The sequence below is a fragment of the Podarcis melisellensis genome, assembly GCF_964234715.1.
Source record: "Podarcis melisellensis genome assembly, chromosome: 14".
NCBI lineage: Eukaryota > Metazoa > Chordata > Lepidosauria > Squamata > Lacertidae > Podarcis > Podarcis melisellensis.
This window is the reverse complement of record NC_138546.1, coordinates 17415883-17438485: the sequence shown is the minus strand read 5'-3', so window position 1 is coordinate 17438485 and position 22603 is coordinate 17415883. Positions and strand designations below refer to the sequence as shown.

Below are 22603 nucleotides of genomic sequence, written 5' to 3'. Positions count from 1 at the left end.
TTGTCTAATAAAAACACAATGCTGTCCACATTTTCACATCAGTTTGCATGTTGTTGTTGTTTTTACGGCATGAAAATTCATCAGCATCTGACTCAGATCTCTCATAACATGCATGAGTTTGTATGCAATTCTTCCCAAATATGCACATTCTTGCAAAGTATCCCCCCTCCCATTTTTGCTGGTTATTTTCAATAAGTGCATTTTAATGCATATTTTACCCACGGAAATTTTTGTACCCGCTGTGTGGCTGGAGAACTGCATTGCAAAGTTTAGTAAAGTGTGAATGTCGAAAGGTGGCTGTGCTTTGGTTTTAATATTAATTCAGAAATTATCAATCGGACTTTCGGAGGAGAACTAAATCTAATTTATTCCCCTACCTTACAGGGCTGTTATAAGGCTAACAGGCAGTGAATATGAAGCACTTCAAACATTTCCGTTTAGCACAGAAAGGAGAGGACAGTGGGAGTGTGCCAAAATGGAGCAAGCAGCCCCAGTCAATGCAAACTATGATTCATTAGACGTCTCTCCAGGCGCAGTTCCTCTGTGATAAGGATGGCTCTGCTGGTTGAGACCAAAGGGTGATCTAGTCCAATATTCTGTTCTCTCTATAGTGGTTGTGCTTCAGCACAAATTCCTGCCGCCCCCCCCCCCTTCTTGCCAGGGAGAGTGCACTGGGGGATTTTTCAGTCTAGCACAGAAGGGGAACAGCAGAAGTGTGCCAAAACTGAATAACCAGTCCTGGTCTGCCTGTGAATATTTCTGAGGCTGCCTCAGGCACACGAAGAGCAAATGTTTCTGAGCATCTGACCTGCAAACTGTGTTTGCAGAGGAGAGAGGAGTCCAGTTTCCCAGCTACGATTTCAGGCTGTGCATGAATCAATCTCTGAGGAACTAGGAAATAGGACTGAGTTGGATATGACCATATATATATTCAAAAAGATCGTTTTTAATGAAATAAGTAAGAAAAGTGAGGCGATGCCATCTCCTTACACACAGATGCTGCATCATGCACCTTTTAATGTGACACATTACTAGGGTGTGTGAGATGACGGGAACACAGGAAGGTGTCTTATACAGAGTCAGACCATTGGTCCACCTAGGTCAGTTTTGTCTACACTGACTGGCAGTGGCTCTCTGGGGTTTCATACTGGGAACATTCCCAGCCCTATTGGGAGATGCTGGGGATTGAACCTGGACCTTCTGTGTGCAGTACAAATGTGCCAGTGTGGTGTAGTGGTTAAGAGCGGTAGTCTCTAATCTGGGGAACCGGGTTCGCGTCTCCGCTCCTCCACATGCAGCTGCTGGGTGACCTTGGGCCAGTCACACTTCTGTGAAGTCTCTCAGCCCCACTCACCTCACAGAGTGTTTGTTGTGGGGGAGGAAGGGAAAGGAGAATGTTAGCCGCTTTGAGACTCCTGAAGGGGAGTGAAAGGCGGGATATCAAATCCAAACTCTTCTTCTTCTTCTTCTTCTTCTTCTGCTGAGCTAAAGCCCCTATTTTCCAGTGAATTTATTTTTAATATCCTCTGCATATCCAAATTAACTTAATTTGCTCATTTATTAATCTACTTCAAATATATACTCTTATAAAACTGCAGGTTATTATAACAATCCTGCCAATGATCTTATCCGTTTACAATTTATCTGTAAATTTTCAATAAACCATTTCCATTATTTTATAAAAAGTTTGTTATCTTGATTTCTTATTCTTCCGGTAAATTTCACCATTTCCGTAAGTTTTTGTATCCATTCTTCCTTTGCTGGGACTTCTGCTTCTTTCCATGTTTGGGCGAGTAACATTCTTGCTGCTGTAGTTGCGTACATGAATTTAGGTAGTTCTGTCCCTATAATTACCAAAAGAAAAACTTCTCGGATTTTTTAACAAAGGTTATTTTAAACATCCTTTTCATTTCATTATATATCATTTCCCAGTAAGCTTTAACCTTACTACAAGACCACCACGTATAATAAAAAGAACCTTCTTTCTCTTTACATTTCCAACACTTATTTGATTTAGATTTATACATTTTTGCCCACTGTCTATTAATGCATCTTTGTGCTCTCTCTCTTTCCAGATTGTGCTGTGGTTACAGCAAGGTGAGCCGTCGGGTGTGGATGCCTCGAGCCCCACACCCCATAACTTGAGATCTGGGTTGTTGGGGGCAGCCATGTCGAAGGAAGAAGCGGGCTGTAAGCTGGCCTCGGTCTACAAGCACAAAGAACGCAAGCCCAAGAAGCCCCACTACATCCCCAGGCCATGGGGGAAGCCCTATAACTACAAGTGCTTCCAGTGCCCTTTCACCTGCATGGAGAAATCCCACCTTTACAACCACATGAAGTACAGCCTGTGCAAAAACTCCCTCTCGCTGCTCATTGAGTCGGACTGGCCCTATAAGAAAGGCAACCTCCTCCACCCGGATCTCCGGCTCCTGCATGCCACAGAGGCTTCGCGGACTCGCGGGAGGCCTGATGAGCCTGAAATGCGCACCTCAGGGGCCAGTGGAACCACAAACCACAAGCAGGCAGCGGACAGAGAGAGCGGCAGAGACAAACTTGCAGGGACTGAAGACTTGGCCTCAGAAAGGATGAGTGATGAAACCAACCAGTTCCAAGAGGAGGTGGAGGAGGAAGAGGAGGAGCTGTCTGAGCTGCTGCAGGACATGGACTCCGGGGAGAAGAAGGAGAAGGCGAAAGAGGCCAGCCCTGCTGGTGAGGACTCAGCAGAGCCTGACATGAACACCTTGCTCTTCCAGTTTAAAAATAAGAGGGATAAGCCTTGCAAAGACCCCACACCGGACTTCATCATCACGGATGTCTTCTCCTTGAAGAAGCACGTAGTGAAGGGGAAAGAGCCGCCTTCCCCTCTGGAGTTAGAAGCCAAACCAAAGCACTGCAAAGTGCCCAAAAAGTGTCCCGGGTCTGGTGGGGTCCTGATGGAACAATGGAAGCTAGTAGCCAACGCGCAAAGGAGAGGTGCCAGCGAGGTTCCAACGCTGTCTCCCGATGGCAACATCATCCCCTGTTATCCTCCTCCGGCATACGGTGAATACCATGAACCCCAGAGCCTCAACCTCTCTTTGCTGGGGATCAACTATCCATTGAACCCCAACCTCTTCTCTTATCTCAGCCCTTCTGTGACCAGCAGCACCACGCCACACTCCCACCTGACCCAGCTGCCTTTTCTGGCCTCCACTGCCCAGCTGATGCACCCCCATTCTGCTCATTTCCAGCCCCTGCAGAACCCTGAGAGGTCGGCCTTCCTGCCCCGCTTCTACTACCCGCTCCTCTTCGAGCATTCTTTTGGTTCAGCGGAAAACAAGATGGCTGCCGCCAAGCCTGAGGCCCAGCAACAGCCCGCAGCTGCCGTGCCCGCTCCTCCCCAGGCCAAAACCCCCACAGAGCCCCCCAAAGCTGGCCTGCTGAAGGTGCCAGTGCTGAAGACCGGCTATCCTTGGGTGAAAGGGTTCCGGGAAGAGACGCCTCCTCCAGAAACAAGCCACAAAGCGTTGCTGCTCCAAACGGAAGAGGAGAAATGGCTGCTCCGCGAGAAGGAGAGCGGTTCTTTTCTGGGTGTCAACAGCCTGTGCAGAAAGCCAGTCCCTGATGCCTACCGGAGCATCGTGGGTTTAAAAGATGGAGCCGCCCTTCTCCCCAATAGTGTCAGGAAGGCAGAACTACCCATGGCCACTTGCTTGGATAGTGGAGGGACCAACCACAGCAACTTGAAGAGGAAATTTGCAGGGAACGGCCTTGATTTTGTAGGCTCTGATGTACTGACTCCTGCAAAAGTCACATACCAGGCCAGGTATGATGCGCTACACAGCCTCCATCCCTAATACATGCTTCATAAGATATCCTGTGTGGCAGGAATGGGGAATCTCAGACTCAGGGGCCAAATGCATCCCACCAAGCCTCTCTGTCTGGCTCTTGGGATTCTCCCGTCACACCCCCTCTCTCCAGGCCACACCCCTCAGCAGCCCTACTTCATACCATCCTTGAGCCTTTTTGCCTGGCTGGGATATTTCCTTGAACTCTGATTGCACGGATGGAGGAGAGGCCGGGGTGTATATATGTAAAAGAAGCCCAATGTACAAAGATAACATTCACTTCCATTGCTCCACCCACTTTTGCCTCTGGCCGCAAATGGGCATGTGGCCTCTGGAAAGTTGCTTGGAAGTGAATACGGCCCCTGAGCTGAATTAGGTTCCCACTCCTGCTCTATAGCTTTGCAAGCAATTTTTCTTTTATTTTTTTTAAATGAATTCTCCTCAATATGTATACATACAAATATAAAGTGGGGAATGGGATTAGGGTTACATCCGGGGTTATCAAGCTAGGGACCTCTATTTTAACAGGCTGCTGCAGAGTCCAGGCCTGATGCTGAATGATGGGCACACAGACCAGAGACTTGTTAAAGCAAAGCTTAGAGTTGTTTGGAACACATGATGCAGTCAGGCCGCTTTGGCCATTCAGGCTGTTACTGCCTACTCTGTTTTGCAGCGGGCAACCATGTATCTTTCCGCCCACCAGGCACATTCTGTTCCTTGAGCATTCATCTCGATTTATTTGCACAGGGTCTGATGGGAGGTTAGATGGCATCAACTATTTACTGAGCTTTCATCTCAATTCATTTCTGAGGATGTTAGATGAAGTTGAGCCATTTTTATCTCCCTGCTGTCCGGTACATTTTTCTGTCATTTTCCTTATCACAAAAAGTCTGTGGGCATGTCTTCAAGCTGCTGTGGTATTTGGCTAGGAATCAATCACATACTGGCAAATTAAGGTGATGCTGATTGGGAGTTGCTTGGGAGCTCTTGCAGAACAAACCCACTGCCCCAAAGATTACAATAAGGAAAGTGGCTGGGAAGCTGCACTGGTAGGTGTGGGGTGACACTTGCTTTGATGAAACGTAATCTAATCTCCCTGCACACTAATCAGAAAGATTGCTCATTAAATAGCCAACATCATGTAATGTTATATGATGTTCCTCTTGCTGCCCTTATCAGAAAAGTTCATTGCAATGGTGGTGGTAGGGTTGTTGAAGAATACATGGAAATGAAAGGCTGCAATGCCCTGTGGTTAAGCCACTATACAAAACAACATCTGCTACTAGGGAGCTGTCATTGAATATATTACCAAAGTGGCACCAAGGAAGTTATCCTTGCTAAACCCTAATGTTTCTCCTATATGTTGGAGAGGGTGAAGTTTGGTCAGTACATACCTCCACATGTGGTAGGATTGCCCCAGGTGCAAGAGTTTGGGAAGGTGATATGCCAGGATACCAATGTGATTCCCGGTCAATGGATACATTGACCAATGCTGGTCAACACTGGACCAACATCCATCTCCAACACTGTGTTTCTGAATATAAATTTAAACATTAATCATAAAGAGCTGTTGAGTCCATTTACTCTCAGTTGCAGAAGCAATTGTAGCTCAGAATTAGAAGACACTTCAGAATGTAAATATTGTACAAAAAAGTGGCAATGGTACAAAAAAATGTGCTCTTTCAGAGAAAAACACAAAACAAAGGGTAATGCCAAATCAATTTAAATTTTGCAATCTGAATTTGTTGATGTGACTGATTCCCACCCAAGAATAGTTACAATCTGGAAGTGCCCCTTGCAAACTCATTCAACCAAACCAGAGAGGTCTTATTTTACCTTAGATGTTGTTCTGTTTTTTTGCACTACTTCATTAACAGTTCTCTTCCACCCTGTCTGTTTTTGTCCCTCTACCTTTAGCAGTTTGAGAGCTGCCCCTATGCAACCCTCAAAGTCTCTGGACCATTGGCACGTAGAACTCCATGCCTGCCCACCTGAAGACCAGGAAAAGATTGGCGGCTCTGACATGTTATCCCCCATAATTACACCTTCGGACCACCTACTTCTCAAGCCAAGCAAAGCAGAAGCTGTAACTGTTGACCCGAGAGACCCAGAGGCAACAACAGTGCTCATTGGTGACTTGTCCAAAACTTTAGAGGAGTATCAGGATGTGGAGAAGAAGCTCTCAGACCTGGCCAAAGAGGACAGCCCAGCACAGAAGCAGCTAAGAGACCAGCTAATCAAAATCCGGCAGGAACTGTTCCATATACATCAAGCGCTGGAGAAGGCAGCCAAGCCCAGTGAGGGCCCTTTGGATCTCTCGGTGAAAAGGTCCTCAAAAGGTTTGGAGAAAGGATACCAGGACAAGAAGGAACCCAAGGATGCCCTTGGTGTTGGGAAGGTCTATGACAAAGATCCAGGTTCCATCAATAGATGCTTGGTGGTGGGTGAAGCTAGCGAAGAGGATGAGGCATCTGATCATCTTGTTGAGACAGAGAACAAAACCATTGACCTGTTGATCAAAATGAGTCGTTCAGAGGCTCTCCGGAGAAGCTCCTCTTCAGACACCCACCTGGGAGCTGTCATCAAAGCCGAGGTGCTCCCACTTACTGTCCCACTAGAACTCAGGCATGTGATGGAGCCCTATTACAGCCGTACCACCAAGTGTGAGGCAGACTCCAGTGTCCTGCTGTGCACAGATGGGAGACCCAACCCCAACCCAGGCCCACCACTTCCTGTGACCGAAGACATCCCGACAATGGGGTGTCGAGCCATCCCACGCTCCCTGTCATGTGGTCTGCCAAACGAGACAGACAGGGTGTGCATCCACAGTCCTATAAACACAGACCCGTGATCCTCTCTGTCTGCACTTGCCCAGAGCGCTTCGACATGTCCCCTGCCCACAAAACTCCTTTCCACACTCTTCCCGCCAACTCCAACAAACAGTTGAAAAAGGCTTTGAGGTCTGGAAGGTGCCCTACCCATCACAATGGCCTCTTGAACTTCCTGCCATGGAATCCAGGTGGATCATATAGTGTCCCCTTTTCAGATATTTATGAAATGGAGCTGTATTTGGAAAGTCCCATCCACACCTGTAAGTCCTCCTCTCATTGTGCCCCCAATCTTCAGACCTGGAGATGGTTGGGGAGCAAATGAGATCAACGCCTTTTGCAAGGACATGTGTAAGAAGGGGATCTGCCCCATTTCCTCCCTTATCAGCTAAGCAAGATACATTTTCTGATAAGGCTCGCTTCCAGATTACCTGTTTATTAAGCAGTCATATGGGTTGGGTTCCACAGAGTTTGTAGGGAGCTTACTTAGGAGACCCCTATCCCCCTCACAGAGCTACAACTCCCATAGTTCCTTGGGAAGAGGGACTGACTGTTAAACCACTCTGGGAAATATAACCCTGTGAAGGGAATAGGGATCTCTTAGCAATTCTCAGCACCCTTAACAATTTAAAGTTTCCAGGATCTTTGGGACAAGCTGTGACTGTTTAATGTGGTATGGCACTGTTTTGTGTGTACTTACTTACTGGTTTAGTACTGGAAAATGTTGGGGAAGCTTGTCACCAGCATTGTTAGCAAAACTAAAAAACACAATTCTTTTCTTCATGTGAATTTTAAAAGCTTCCCTTTCCTGACAATATTCAGATAAGTGGTTATCTTTCTACTTCACAGCTTCAATTGTTAAACTGGTTTAAGCATCATTCCCTGTCCTGTCCCTATAATTTTATGAAAGGAGTTACACGGGATTGGGAAATTGGAGTTCCTCCAATGTTGTTGGACACCAGCTCTCATCAACCCCAGCCAGCATGGCCGATGGGTCGGGATGATGGGAACGGTAGCCCAAAAATATCTGGAGGGTTATAGATTCAGCATTCCTGAATTTTAGCTCCAATAGAATTCACAGCAAGCAACACTTTCCATGGATTCTTTGCTGGAAACCAAGCCACTGAAACTGGTATAGAACTGACACAAGCTTGTAGTTTAGACAGGGCGCAAGGAAGCAAAGGGTCCCATAGCAATTCCCCAGCCCTCCCATCTGCTTAAAGAAGTGACAGTGTTCAAAATTACCGCTTGTCTTTATGCAGTCCTATGTCAGGGATGGTGGATGGGGACTTGTAGCCTTCCATTCTTATTAGAATCATAAGAGTTGGAATGGACTTCCAAGGGTCCAACCCCCTGCAATGCATCCGTGACAGATGGCCATCCAACCTCTGCTTAAAAACCTCCAATGAAGGAGAATGCACAACCTCCCGAAGGAGTCCAGGACTCTGATTGTTGGGGGTCCAGCAACATCTGGAAGGTCACAGGTTTTCTATCTCTGCACAGTGCCCTGGGAGATGGCAGCATTTTGAGATTTCGGGAGGGAAGGGAGTTTTCTTGGCCTAGCCCATGGTTCTGAGGAGGCAGTGAACACCATGTGAAGACAGTGAAGGAGGCATCAGCATGGTGTCTTATTCCATAAGGGATATTACACACATTGCAGTTATTCTACACATAGAAGAATATGAATTACAAAATTGTCCAGTATTGTCTTCAGATACTTATCTGAAGAAGTGTGCATGCACACAAAAGCTTATACCCAGAACAAACTTAGTTGGACTCTAAGGTGCTACTGGACAATTTTTTTATTTATTTCGACTGCGTCAGACCAACACGGCTACCTACCTGAATACAGAAGAATATGAGTTTACCATAATGTGTTAGTTTGCCGGAAGTGTTGTTTACATCGCTAGAATGCCAGAAGCTGTTTGCTAGTTTTGCTTTCGTTTCGTTTCTTTAAAACAAAACAAACAAACAAAAACACCATACTTACACAACGCAGGCTAACGATGTGGTTCAATTGTCAGCAGAGACTATTATGGAACAGAACTGTATTCAAGGCTGTATCCACAGTGGGTATTTCCAGATGACCTGTTTATTGAATATTCATCCTGATTTGTTTACAGGGAGGTTAGATGACATTGCAACAAAAGCAAGTATCATTTCATACTTTCTGGTCACTTTCCTTAACACGCATAAGCCTGATTCTTTGAGGAAGCAGGTTTGTTGTGCATGAGCTCCCAATCAGCTATAATGGCACATCCTGACTATGCTGGCATGTGATTGAATCCCACCCTAAAATAGCAACAATCTGGATGCACTCTGCTGGCAACGGCATCCAAGGTAGGCAACTGGGTTGGGTTTTTTGTTCTTTTGTTTCTAGAGAGCTGGAAGCAGCATGAGGGAGATGGCGTTATGCACATCATATCAGGGATACACAAATACACAAAAAGTGGCCTTACATCAAGCTGGACCATTATCCCATCTGACCAAGCACTATCTGGTTTGATTGACAGCAGCTCTCCAAGATCTCAGTCCATTGTCTCTTCAAGACATGTCAAATTAATGAAATTTAATGGATTTTTGTTTCGCTGCCTTCACCATTCAAAGATTCACCAAGCCAGCTTAACATTCATCAGAACCATAAATACACTATGGTAAAGGCAGGCGCTAAAAATAAAAATGCTTTTGCTGTACCATAGAAGCAGGAAGGTCGGGGAAAACTCACAGATAAAACTCAAAAGCCTCATCATCAAATTAACCATGGGAAAAGGTTACTTACTACCTGTGGCTTCCAGGGACTGAACCTGCTGACTTCCATATGCCAAGCAGATGCTTTGCTACAGGGCTGTGGCCTCCACTTCTGGGTATAAAAAAGGAGGTTTGCAAGTTTTGGAGAGTGATAAAAACTTGTGCCCCATGGGCAACCTTCTCAAACAACTTTCAGCTCCTAGCTCCATGGTGGCTACACAGAACCTCTGGACTCTGGAGTCGGTGGTAGTATACCACTGGATGCCCACTGTGAGGGAGCAATAACTACTAAGTCCTGCTTTTAGGTTTTCCAGAGGCATTTGGTTGTCCACTGTAAGACATGGATGCTGGACAATAGGAACCATTCTTCCAATACAGCAGGGCTCTTCGTGTGTGTGTGTGTGTGTGTGTGTGTGTCTCCAACCATTTGTTAGGAATGCCTTTCCAAAGGCAGGACCTGCCATATTCTCTTACCTAAGGCACAGGAATAAGGGATCACAACTGTAGGAAAGGATGTCAAGCTAAGAGCCCAAAAGTAATTTAATGTGTGCTAAATGTTATCACATGGGCCAGGGTTGGGGAACCTGTGGCCAGCTTCCAGCATCCCAGGTGTAATCCAGGAATGAGAAGCTACATTCAGCCTGTGGGCTAGATCCTTAGGTCTACAGACACAGAGGCTAAATTTGACAGGCAGGTAGGACTGCCCATCTGCCAATCACCTGGTATCAAAATGACACCAGGTAACCTATTTTTGATGGTGTGCTTTGCAAAAAAAGCACTCCCTAATCAGATGATAGCTGGTGCTTCAGAAATGCTTGCAAGGGGCTTTGCAGGCCCTTTGCAGGTTCACCTTTACCTGCTTCACACCTGACATAATATGTGACATCAGGTGCAGGGCAGCTGAACATGGCTTGGCCAAAACAGCCTTGCGGGCTACATGGGGAGGCTTGATGATGCTCATAGGCTGGAGGTCCCTCACCCCATTGCCCTCCCAACAAACTCTGGAAGCTGACAGTGGATGACATAGGCCCCATCTGCACTTTACATTTAAAGCAGGACCACTTCCCTCTAATAATCCTGGGAACTGTAGTCTGTTAAAGGTGTTGAGAGCGATTCCCTATCCCCTCAAAGAGCTACAATTCCCACTGTTTACTGGGAAGAGGGATTGATTGTTAAACCACTCTGAGAATTGGAGCTCTTTGAAGGGAACAAGGAATCGCCTAACAACTCTCAGCACACTGCGCAGACTACAGTTCTCAGGATTCTTTGAAGCCATGGCTGTTTTAAGTGGTATAATTACTGTTTTTAAATGTGTGGCGCAGATGAGGCCAGGCTGTCTATCAGCAAAGTGCTCTACTAGCGATGTTAATGTAGGAGGACATTTCCGCGATTTGAAAAGCTAAGCTGTCAACATCCAAACGCTGGGGTGAGAGGAGGCACGTCTAGAGTTTGCCACAACATTGTCTTGTTTGCCCACACTTCCTATCACAGCATCCACCACCACCACAATCACCCATGAAATGCAACAGTCACTCAAACACCAATGCTGGGGCAACACCCCACTGCACTTTGTGCATCAGTCAATGGCAAAACACTGGTGAATAAATGATACATGCTATATTTATTTATTTATAGTGTATGGTGCTGTGGGGAGGGATGTCACTGGGGTGGGGGGGTGGGGGGGGATAAAGAGTATTATGTGTTATTTATTGTCCACAGGTCTAAAGAATGTAAAAAATAAATAAATTAAATTTTAAAAAATGAGTGGAAGTGAATAGCCTGATCTCTTTGCTAGGGTTATTATTGCTATTGTTGCAGAGGCAGCCTCTGCAATGAAGCAACATGGATCATTCCCTCTGCTTCTGGTGTTGTCTTGCTTGGGTTGCCTAAACAGCATCACCCAAGAGAGAGGTATTAGCAGGCCATATATATAATTTATTTAGAGCATTTGTACCCAGCTTGTACCTGAACAGCTTACAACCAGTCAATTAAAACAAGAAGGGCAGTCACTGCCTGCAGGTTTACCACCTGAACAGCATGACACAAATGGGGGGTGGGGGAGCAAACCTGGGTACCAATTCTTAAAAGTTCAATAGTAGTCCTTGTTAAGAGAAGTTCAAGTATGATTGATGGAGCTGGTCTCTGTTACTTAAGGGGGAACCCTGAAAACAGTTGAATGAAGACCAGATGTGACTAGTGGGCACAAAATTGCTAAGTGACTGTTCAGAATGGACAACTGGGGAATGGAATGGAATCTCCCGAAAGAGAATTGGCTGGGTGGAATCCTGAGTGAGAGCACCCTCCAATAGCTCCTACTTGGACTCCCAACACATCAAAATGTTTGGACGTTCCTTCACTATGGTAGCCATTTAGCTGTTAAAGCTTTGGTAGTAGACTTGTCTAATATTTGGCTAAGCCTCATTATTAGAAACACATTCTCACCCTAAGCCCTGCAGAACACTGGCTAAGATTAATTTCACTGTCTTTCCTAAACCGAAACAAGATAAAAAAATTCCTTCCAGTAGCACTTAGAGACCAACTAAGTTTGTTATTGGTATGAGCTTCCGTGAGCTCATACCAGTAACAAACTTAGTTGGTCTCTAAGGTGCTACTGGAAGGAATTTTTTTATTTTGTTTCGACTACGGCAGACCAACACGGCTACCTACCTTTAACTACAGTGGTACCTCGGGTTAAGAACTTAATTTGTTCTGGAGGTCCGTTCTTAACCTGAAACTGTTCTTAACCTGAGGTACCACTTTAGCTAATGGGGCCTCCCGCTACCATTGTGCGGCCACCACGCAATTTCTGTTCTCATCCTGAAACAAAGTTCTTAACCCGAGGTACTATTTCTGGGTTAGTGGAGTCTGTAACCTGAAGTGTCTGTAACCTGAAGTGTCTGTAACCCGAGGTACCACTGTATTTCCTAAACCGGTGATGGCAATCGCCTCTTTTCTCTGAATCATTGGCCTTTTGTTGGTTTACTGCAAAGAGCCTGGATTCACTCCAAGTCCAAACAGCAGCAGCACCTGACTGATCCACTGATCATTGTCTTAAAATCACATGGTGCTTAAAGCTGATAATCGGGCCAGAAGTTCTACCTTGTCCTAACTGCATGTGACCAGTAAGGCTACACATGCTGCATTTGTCGGATCTCATTCTTTTGTTGCTCTTAAAGGGCATAAGTACACATTACATGTGGGATGGAGAACCTCAGGTTTGGGGCCAGCTGGGACCCTCCAGGTCTCTCTATCTGGTCCTCGGGACTCACTGTTCCTGCTTTGAGTACCTTTGCCCAGAAGGTGTCCTTGAACCCTGTTGATGCCTCTTCCTACTGAACAAAAGTAGCAGAGTGGGGGGGCATGGTTCAGCTTTCCCTCCTTGGCCACAATCTTGGCGAAAAAAGTATCCTCCTGCCACAGAAATTAAAATTAGATCTGATGGCAGTTCTCCCCCACAACACTAATTGAAGCACAGGGCAGTGGAGGAAGGAGAAGATTTTTACCAAGATGGTGGTTGGGAAGGCTTAAGCCTCCCCCCTCCCCACCTTGGCCAGAACACTGTGGCATTGATTATAACAAAGTCAGATCCCTGGTGCACCTCAGTACTGTTGACAATGATGGGCAGCAGCTCTCCAAGGTTTCAGAGAAGGAACAATACCAGCCCTACCTGGAGGTGCCTGGGGTTGAACCTGTGAAGTTTTGCATGCAAAGCAGATGTTCTGCTCTATTGTCTCCAGACAATTCGTGGCAGGGCGAATGCCTCCCTTGGCTTTATAAAATAATAATCACTCTATAAGGTGGCCATCAACACATGGTGGAATTGATCACACAATGGCGTTTGCAGAATACACACACAAAAAGAGTCTGGAGGAGAGGCCCACAGGCTCCAACACAAGACAACTTTACCAAGGTCACCAGGTAAATCAGTAAGAAGATGTGGAACAGCAAAGCACCTCCACGCCTGGACTCCTTGCTCTTAACTAGTAGCAATAGTAATACTGATATGAATACTAAAAAAAAGGGTTTCTGAGAACAGCAACAACATAGCTGCTGGGCAAATGAAACAATGGAGAAGGAAGAACCTTTCCTGCTTAGGAACTGGAGGAGAGAGCATGAAGCGAGGCAATCAGAGTTCAAGTTCAAAAAGCAAAGTGTTTACCTTTCTGTTTAGATAATTGGATAGGAGTTGAGCGACTTGCAAGACTTATCGTGGCTCAGATCACGCCCTGAGGACACCCAGCTTGCTCCAGTGCCAGCCACATTACATGGTTATTTGGTCAACCTAAGGAAATCTGATAGTCAGCCATTACTTCTCCTTTATGGTACAGCCCAGCTGATAGGCATCTGAGTTGGTCTCAGGTGAACGAAGAAGGAAGCTTGCCTTGTCCCAGTCTCCCATACTAACAAGAGCACCTGTCTCATGTTTGCATTTGAGTCTCTGGGGTGGACAAATGGGTCAAACGAGAAGGGCAAAGGCAGAAGAAAACCTTGGGCTCCCCCAGACCATTGTTTATTGAGCCTTCATCCTGAACTGCTTGCTCAAAGTTTATGTGGAGGTTATACAATGTCTGTTCTTTATTCAGCATTTGTTCTTATCCATTGGGGGGAGTAGGATTATAAGACAAGGAGTGCGCATCCTGAATTTGTGTAGAGGTTATACATCTTTCCATCAATTTACTTGTTGTTCCACACTTTCTTCAGCACTTTCCTAACCACAAAAAACCTTTAAAAAGTGGTTTTGTTGCAAGAGAGTGCTTTAATCCACTTTAATTGCACAAACCTAAATTTACAGTATGTGACCGAATCCCTCTCACAAAAAACTGATTATCTGGAGGCACCCCAGAGCAGGTACAGGAGGGAGAAAAGACCAAGGCTGGATTAACCTCTCTCCCCCTGGGGTATAGAACTCATTTTTTTACACTTCTCTCCTTCACTTCTTCCAAGGAGCTTAAGGCGCCATACATGGTTCTCACCCCCACCACCCATTTTATCTTCACAACAACCTCATAAGGTAGGTTTAGTCTGTGAGCGAGGTACCGGCCAAAGTCACCTAGGAAGCTTGATGGCTGCATAGGGATATGAACCACCCTGGCTGTTGGGATGAAGGATGTTCTCTAGGCTGTATACAAAGTGCTGTATACCTTTAAAGCACGTTTGAAGCACGTTCTTTGCCTCAAAGAGATGGTGGGCCATTTGCTGGACAGGGGTCCCCAGCCCTGAGTAAACATTACTGAAGACTCATGGCCACAGGGGTGGGACAAAGGTGGATAATATTGTACTATATTACGTGCAGTGCAAAACATCCATATTAGCTCTGCTCCCAGCTGGTTGTGGAAAAGTCATGCCTCAGCAGTGCTAACAGACTCTAGTGTGGAAACAATCCTGTTCCTAAAATGTCAGGATTTTTATTTTTATTTTTAAACCACCACAAAGCCCTATGATGCTCAAATGAGGGAGAACTGAAAAATCAAATTAAAAATGATTTGAGAAAATCTCTCATAAATTTATTCCACTTAAAAAAAAAATCCATTTCTTTCTCCATGGATTACCTTGCGATGACTATTCCAAATACCATTCCTAAGATAGTGATAGGCTTCCTCCTTATCTCCAAATTAAATGCATTAATGCATAACTTAATTTATGTCTACCCTCTTCGTATATCCCCATTTTGCTTTGTGCTGGATTTCTCATTTTAAAATATGCATTGCAATGAAGGTGTGCAAGTTCCCCTCCCAACACCCCCATCCAGCACTCAATACACTCAATAGTTTTTACATTATGTTCTCTCATTTATTAGTTGGACTGATGGATCCTTCTAGTGGTCATCATTGAAACTGCAACAAAACCTTTGGATTTAGAAATTAGGAGGTGCTTCCAGGCCTGTGTTTATAATGGAATGATGTTTCTCAAGCACATCTTCTCTTCTCCTTTCCTTTCTGCATCCACATGACCTCAGTGACATAAAAGTGTCTGCCTTTATTCTCCCCACCCCATTTAATCCAGATTTACCCTCTCCAGGAAAATAAATTTGATTTTCTTAATTAAAAACAACAACACTGTCACCACCCGCCACCTTTCTGTGATACCTGAATGACCCATTTACACTATGAAGCCCTCTTCTGGTAACACCCTATGGTAAGAATGAAAATCTTAAGCATTATGAGGTTTCTTCAGAGTCCTCCTTCTCATTGCGTTTATTTTTAAAACACATTTCTTTAAACAGTTTAAAACATGAACGGTGCATACATAAAATCAATTTAAATCCAATACCTACTGGGATAATTCACATTGCACATTTAAATGCAAATGAGTATTGCTTCAAAATGTGGCAAGCATTTGGGTGCCCTCTTGCTCACTTGCCTGAGAGGGACCCTGAATTTCAGCCCCGTCCTGCCCTGCCCTGAAGGCACCACAGGAGCTTTTCCATACACCTCCTTCATTCTCCATGCCTCAGCTTCTCTACCTGTTCACAGTCCTCAGCCTATACGCCAAGACCATAGCTGTCAACTTTTCCCTTTTCTTGCGAAGAATCCTATTCAGAATAAGGGAATTTTCCTTTTAAAAAGGAAAACATTGACAGTTATGCCCAAGACACTACTTCTGCTCATGGGGACCATGTACAGATCAGCTTTATTAGAGAAAGCCAATGTACAGTAATGTAGCAGGTACAGCAGAAGTGTGCAAACTGTGGCCCTCCAGATGTTTTTGGCCAGAGGTCAGGGCCAATGGGAGTTGTAGCCCAGCGACATCTGGGAGGCCAAAAGTTAGCCACTCCTGCTTTACATAATTTCTAGTGCTTCCTTGTATGTTGTCTCAGCAATTATTTCAACAGCCTTATTGGTAGTGTATAATGAGGGTTCCCATCTTGGATGGCTTTAAAAGCAGATTAGGAAAATTCATGGAGAATAAGGCTATCAGTGGCTACTAGCCCCAATGGCTGTGTCTCCTTAGGCTCTCAAAGGCAATATAGACTAGGGTCCAGATGGCCTGGGTTCAAAGCTCCGACACAGCAACAATAAAGCTCACTGGTTGATTGGATGGCAATCATTGCGTGGCGAGTTCCTGCCCCCCACCAAGGATAAATAAAGAGACCAGACACCAGTATTTAAGGTTAAATGGGCGAATTAGGCCACAACTTTATTGAATTCAGGAATGAGAGGCATTGGCTTAGGCATTGGTCCTATCGACTATCCGGCTCCAGCCCATTTGCTGGAGACACGGGAAGGGTTAAAACCATAGTGGGGGAGTCTCCTGCTGAAACACATCAACTAGGAGCTCCCCCAGGTCACCGCTCGGGGGCGTGCCTTAGGCCCACACCTCTATAGGCTTCGGACAGGGCCACGCCCCCCAGAGTCCTTTACGGACCACCCTTCGTTCTCTGGGGGGAGGTGATGGCGTTCCTCCCCCCCACACACACACACATCCTCTTAACCCCTTCTTACCAATGCCTAACCGCCAATGCCAAGGAGTTGTGACGAGTTGCTACGAGGTAGGCAAAAAACCAAATGGCTGCAAATTGCCAATTGGGATAAATTCCTACCATGCCCCTTGCGGCGACAGACCGAAGTCCATAGCAAAGTCAGAAACCTACCTAAAGGGAGGGAGGGCGGGAAAACGTGGGGGCTAGCCAGCAAAGAGGGCGAGCCCCGGCCCTAAATAGGGCAGGCCACGCCCCCCAGCCACCTGATTGGCTGGCTGGGTGGACGACGCAACCGGGATTCCCCTGCTCCCGCGGGGGCTGAAACCAGCCCCCGCTCACGTGGGGTGGGCGTGAAGCCCGCAACCCCACCTCCTGGGCCAGGTCCGGATGTGGCTTTATTTCTCTCTCAGCCTAAGCAACCTCAGAAGGCTGTTGTGAGTGTGAAGCTGGCACAAAAATATAATTAATAAATGGATTCACACACACCCTGCCTTACAGGCGGTAGATAAGAAATGGAGGTGACAGGGGACCATTTTGTGCTTCCCACTGGAGGCAAGGAGAGCCTAAGCACGAACAAACCCATGGCCGAGGTGACGCTAGAGGCTTGGGGGTGGCTTTCAAACATGCCTTGACAGGCCTTCAGCCTCAGAAAGGTGAATGGGCGCCAGAGGCCTAGTTGGTATGTTTGTTTATCTCAGCGTTTAAAGCAACAACAAAAGGTCAGAGTCCGTTGCCGTGGGAGATGCTTTTTTTTTTTAAGCCTCCCACAGACTTCCCACTGTCCAGCTGAGACAGGCCTATTTACTTGTCAACTTCAATTATTTAATTCATTTCACCACTGTTGAAGAAATAGGCCCAACAACTCGGGGGATGCTGAACTGAGAGGAAAGGAGATGCATTTGCAACTCTTGCTTTTGCAAAATACACTTTGGGTCACGGTGGGTGGCTTCCGGGTTCCTGGACCTCTTGCAAGATCTTACCAGAAGTCAGAAGCCACAGCCCCACAACCGTGATAAGTACGGCTTTGGTTGCAGGGCAGAGGCAGCACCTTCCTGTTTTGCCTTAGGTGGCAAAACAGGATGGGCTGCCCCTGGGCTCTTGTCTATTTTAACTTGAGCGCCTTTATGTTTACCCTGGCAAAACAATCCTATTGACACAAGCATTGGGCAGCAAATTCCTGTCACTAACAACAGAGCCCTGGGAAACTTATCTCAGTGGTATATTTGAAGGGAAACAGGATAATACTCTAGGTCTCTCTATAGAGCAGTTTGCAAACCAGGGGGGGAAAGAGAACAACCTGGGCAACTTTGATCACAGGTAAGTAGTCCTAAACTTTCTTCCCTACTTCAGCTAAGACTATTTACTATTTGAACCTGTAGTCTGGCAGTTTGGGCTAATGGTCTAGGCACCTGAGTGACAGATAATACCCTGCACTGCTTAGCAAGTCCATCACCCCAGGATTGCTCAAAACTGTTTTCCCCAGAGTAGAAGTAAGGTAAAGGTAAAGGGACCCCTGACCATTAGGTCCAGTCATGGACGACTCTGAGGTTGTGGCACTCATCTCGTTTTATTGGCCGAGGGAGCCGGTGTACAGCTTCTGGGTCTTGTGGCCAGCATGACTAAGCTGCTTCTGGCGAACCAGAGCAGCACACGGAAACACCATTTATCTTCCCGCCAGAGCAGTACCTATTTATCTACTTGCACTTCGTGCTTTCAAACTGCTAGGTTGGCAGGAACAGGGACCAAACAACTAGAGCTCACCCCGTCGTGGGGATTCGAACCGCTGACCTTCTGATCGGCAAGCCCTAGGCTCTGTGGTTTAATCTACAGCGCCACCCAAAAGCTTGATCTTAGCTCAAAAGGTGGTATTGGATAGAGTTGGATCCATTGGAAGATGGGTGGTGATTTGCAGTAGATCCAAAAGGGTTTCTTATGTCACCTCCAGTCTATCATTATTCTGTGGGAGGGATTTAATCACATACTGGAAATTTAGGGTTGTGTACACAATATGCTTTTAAAATTCATTCAAAGCCCATTCTTTCCCTCAAATAATTTGGGCACTGTAGTTTGCCCCTTGCAGAGTTGCAATTCCCAGCAAACCCTTAACCAACTATGGTGTCCAAAATTATTTGAGAGAAATAATGAGCTTCAAAGGTGATTTAAGCATGTAGTGTATACAAAAATAAAAAGAATCCTGGACTTTTTGCAGTTTGGGGGAGTGGCAGGGTTAAAAGTATGGAAAGGGTAGGGGCATGGGGGAGAAATATGATTCAGTTCACATTTAAAGGTGAGGCTGCTTAAACAATACACAGATTGAAACAGCACCATCCTTTGAGTTTTGCACTTCTTCAAATTTTTTCAATGCTGTTCTCCAGCCCAAGCACTGTGTGCATATAAATACATATATTCATAATAGCAACATACAAAACTGCATTATATTTTTGAAAACTGCTTGTGGTTTGTCTTTTTGAAAGGGGGAAAGGATGGATTATACCTTGGAAGACACACAACGGAAGGAGAAACTTCTGAGGACTGTTTATGCCCTCCAAGTTAAGTCAGATGCCACATTTCAGAAAGCCAGCCCTCTCCTGAACAGCCACCCTGGTACAGGCATGGTGACAGAACACCAAGTGCACCAGCTGGCCGAGAAAGCCAAGGTCATCTGCCATGACCTGGACAATATCAAAAACTCCCTTTACTACCGGCAAGATGAACTGGTGCAGCAGATCCCAAACCCCAACAGCAACCATTATGGAGGTGTGTGTGGAATTCACTGCTCGCTCGATGGCCTTATCTACATGACTAGTGAAAATGCACCAAGGGTCCACTTCCTCAACCGCTCAGGCCAAACTTTTCAGTCTATACCATGTGTGGAATGGAAGAAGAATGAGACTTTTTTGCCAGAGGACGTGACTGTGACCAGGGCAGGGATGGTGGCAATTACAGACATGCTCAATGGGACTGTCCGCATCTTCAACAACCACTCCAAGTTCTCCAAGGGAGAATGGCTAAGAATTGGGAAGTTTTGTTCCCCCAGGGGAATTGGAGTGGATACATCTGGAAAGATTCTGGTGGCAGACTACACGGAAGGAAAAGTTCATAGCTTTGCCCTTGACCGTGCTTTCAAGGTACAAAGCACCCACTCTGTCTCCAACCTGCATGGGCCACGCTACGTGTGCTTGGCCCCAGAAGGAGGGTTTGTGGTGAGTGAAGAATGTGGTGATGTCAAGCTCTTCAGTAGCAACCACAAACTGGTCTCTTCCATCAGCAGCAAATATGGCCACTGCTTTGGCAATCCCTCCGGGGTCTGCACTGATAGAGAAGGCAACATCATTGTGGCTGATGAACAGCACCAGAAAGTCCACTTGTTTCCCAGGAGTGGGTCTCCCATCTGCCTGGTATCTAAAGGTCTGCAGAGACCAATGGGAATAGCTTGTTCCACCCAGGGGTTGCTGTTAGTTGCCGATAGTGGAGATAACTATGTCAAAGTCTTCAAGTACCGTGTGAGACCCCATTACAACTCTGACAATCTTTGTATACCCAGTGACAGTCCAAATATAACACCTAGAGGGAGAGCAGAGTAGGATTATTCCATCATTCACCTCCAGGCATCTTCTGCATTGACCTCTGCCACACTACCTCATCTGACAGTACAGTCAGTTATCCAAGTTTTTCTAGCATTCAAAAGGACTTGCTGCAGCAAACTACACCTTTGTCACATGGCGGACCCGAGCGAAACAACGTAGATCCTAATATCTGATCCATATCTTGGATGTTATGACTGGCAGAGGGGGCCCTTTTGGTAGTTCCAGTACACTCAGAAGTTCAAGGTGGCCTGGAGAGGGCATTCTCTGTGGCAGCCCCTACATTGTGAAATTTCCTCACCACAGAGATGTGACTGGCACTTTCAGTATGCCAAAGGCATACTGGCCTTCTTCCTGGCCTTTGATGTGTGATATATATAGTTTTAGGGCCCATGCTATTCTCTTGACTGCAATTTGTTTTAAAATGATTTTAAATCACCCACCTGCAATTCCCAACAAGTGGTATTCAGAGGCATACTGCCACTGACAACAGAGGTAAAACATAGCCATTGTGGCTAGCCCTAGCTGGCATGGGAGTTGCAGTCCAAAGCAGCTGGAGGGCACTTGGTGGGTGAAGGCTGTACTACCACATCTGAAGCTAGCTTAGGGGCTACAGGGCAGGCTGTGAAGCCCATATAGTTCTGTCCTCCAACACCAGCCATTGCCCCTGTCACACCCTGCCCAATGGTAGGGCTGGCCCAGTATAGCCCTTGAGGAAGAAACCTGGTTCTTCTAAAGAGCCAGAGCCTTTTAGGAGCCACAGACATGCCATTATTATTAAAGAGAAAGTTTTCTCTAATGTATGTTTTCATGAAAAGTAAGAATACCTGAATTATATTTGTCACTGGTAATGTTAAAAACTAGAGTAAATTATAATAAAATTATCTGAACACAGACCATAGCAAGATATTCAGAAGGTCAAAGTAATAAAAGAGGTCAAAGACTCCCCACTGTTTCTTGTCTTATTTATTTTGTTTTTATTCATAATGTTTAGAAATGGATGCCACATATTGCACCATATTAATTGGGAGGCAATTTGGGGTTTACTTTCAGAGCAAAAATATATGCTGTCTACATTTCATATTTTAAATTGTGACTAACTTCATTTGCGAGGAATGTAAAGGAACACGTTGATAAATGCAATTACGATGAAGCAATAGGGAAATAAGGGCAGAAAATGTTTAAATGATCCATGCATGTGTTGCTTTGTCAGCATTTTGCTTATTACCTCTTCCTCTATTTCAATAGAGAATGCCTGCAAATAGAGGGCTCTAAAGTTGCACACATGACCACCCTATTATTCCTAATGCACTAACCTAAAATCCAGACTTTTCTCCTTAATTTAGTATATTCAGTCGCTGACTGCCAGTTGCTGGGAGAACCCAGCAGAAGAGCTACATGGCCCTTGAGTCCTGCTTGTGAGCTTTCCACAGGCATATGGTTGGCCACTGGACAGGAAAGGCTCAGCCTTTGGACTAATGACCTGGTAGGAATTTGTTTTCAAAAACAGGTAACAAAAACAATACAATGAATGTGATAAACACCCACATCCCTCACTCACATGGGTGAAGTTGCTTATTATGGATGATTGCAAATAAGACATACAGGAAGGCACAGAACAAATTTCTAATGCTATCAGCTTCCAACAGAAGTGTGAAGGCACAAGCTACAGTTCTCAGAATTAATAGAAGAGACGAAGCTTATCAAAAAGAAGGGAGATGCAGACATTGAAGTGGAGGGAAAGAATGGGTTCCACCCAGGGGTGTGGTATACAACGGCTGAATTTTGCATGCCTTCCCCAGTTTTGTAGAGGAAATTACTGTTAGTTACTCTTGGGAGCCTGGCGTGCTCTGGTCCATGGGATCACAAAGAGTCAGACGACTAAACAACAACGACTAAACAACAACAACTCTTGGGAGTGCCAAAGAGTATTCTGTTGTTTAGAAACCTGTTCTACCTTCTGGGATACTTTAGGCTTGATCAGGTCAGTATGACATCACAGGCCAAATACATGTCAGATATAAAATACCTTGTTTTTGCTCTGCTAGCTTGGGGTGTACTGCCTTAGTACAGAATCTGCTTGCATTTTGGCATCACCTGATATCTTTAAGTGGATTTCTTTTATTGTTCTGCTTTTATTGTAAGCAGCTCTGAAAGCGTGTGGCTTATAAATTCTTCAGATTAATTAGTAAATAT

The 22603-nt window shown here is 45.6% G+C and overlaps 3 protein-coding genes across 3 annotated transcripts in view; all 3 read left to right on the top strand.

Moving 5' to 3' along the window:
- Nucleotides 1-1734: 1734 nt before the first annotated feature.
- Nucleotides 1735-11019, top strand: PRR35 (proline rich 35). Its single transcript, XM_081887973.1, has 2 exons — nt 1735-3805; nt 5745-11019. The coding sequence occupies exons 1-2, from the start codon at nt 2169-2171 to the stop codon at nt 6676-6678; spliced, it is 2571 nt and encodes an 856-aa protein (XP_081744099.1). The 5' UTR covers nt 1735-2168; the 3' UTR covers nt 6679-11019.
- A 6661-nt stretch (nt 11020-17680) lies between these two features.
- NHLRC4 (NHL repeat containing 4) lies at nt 17681-21353 on the top strand. Its single transcript, XM_081888917.1, has 2 exons — nt 17681-18140; nt 19298-21353. The coding sequence occupies exon 2, from the start codon at nt 19307-19309 to the stop codon at nt 20405-20407; it is 1101 nt and encodes a 366-aa protein (XP_081745043.1). The 5' UTR covers nt 17681-18140; nt 19298-19306; the 3' UTR covers nt 20408-21353.
- Nucleotides 21354-22316: 963 nt separating this feature from the next.
- Nucleotides 22317-22603, top strand: part of PIGQ (phosphatidylinositol glycan anchor biosynthesis class Q) — a 31488-nt gene continuing 31201 nt past the window's right edge. The window contains exon 1 of the mRNA XM_081888013.1: nt 22317-22391. The gene's annotated coding sequence lies outside the window, so the exon portion shown is untranslated. The remainder of the gene's footprint in view (nt 22392-22603) is intronic.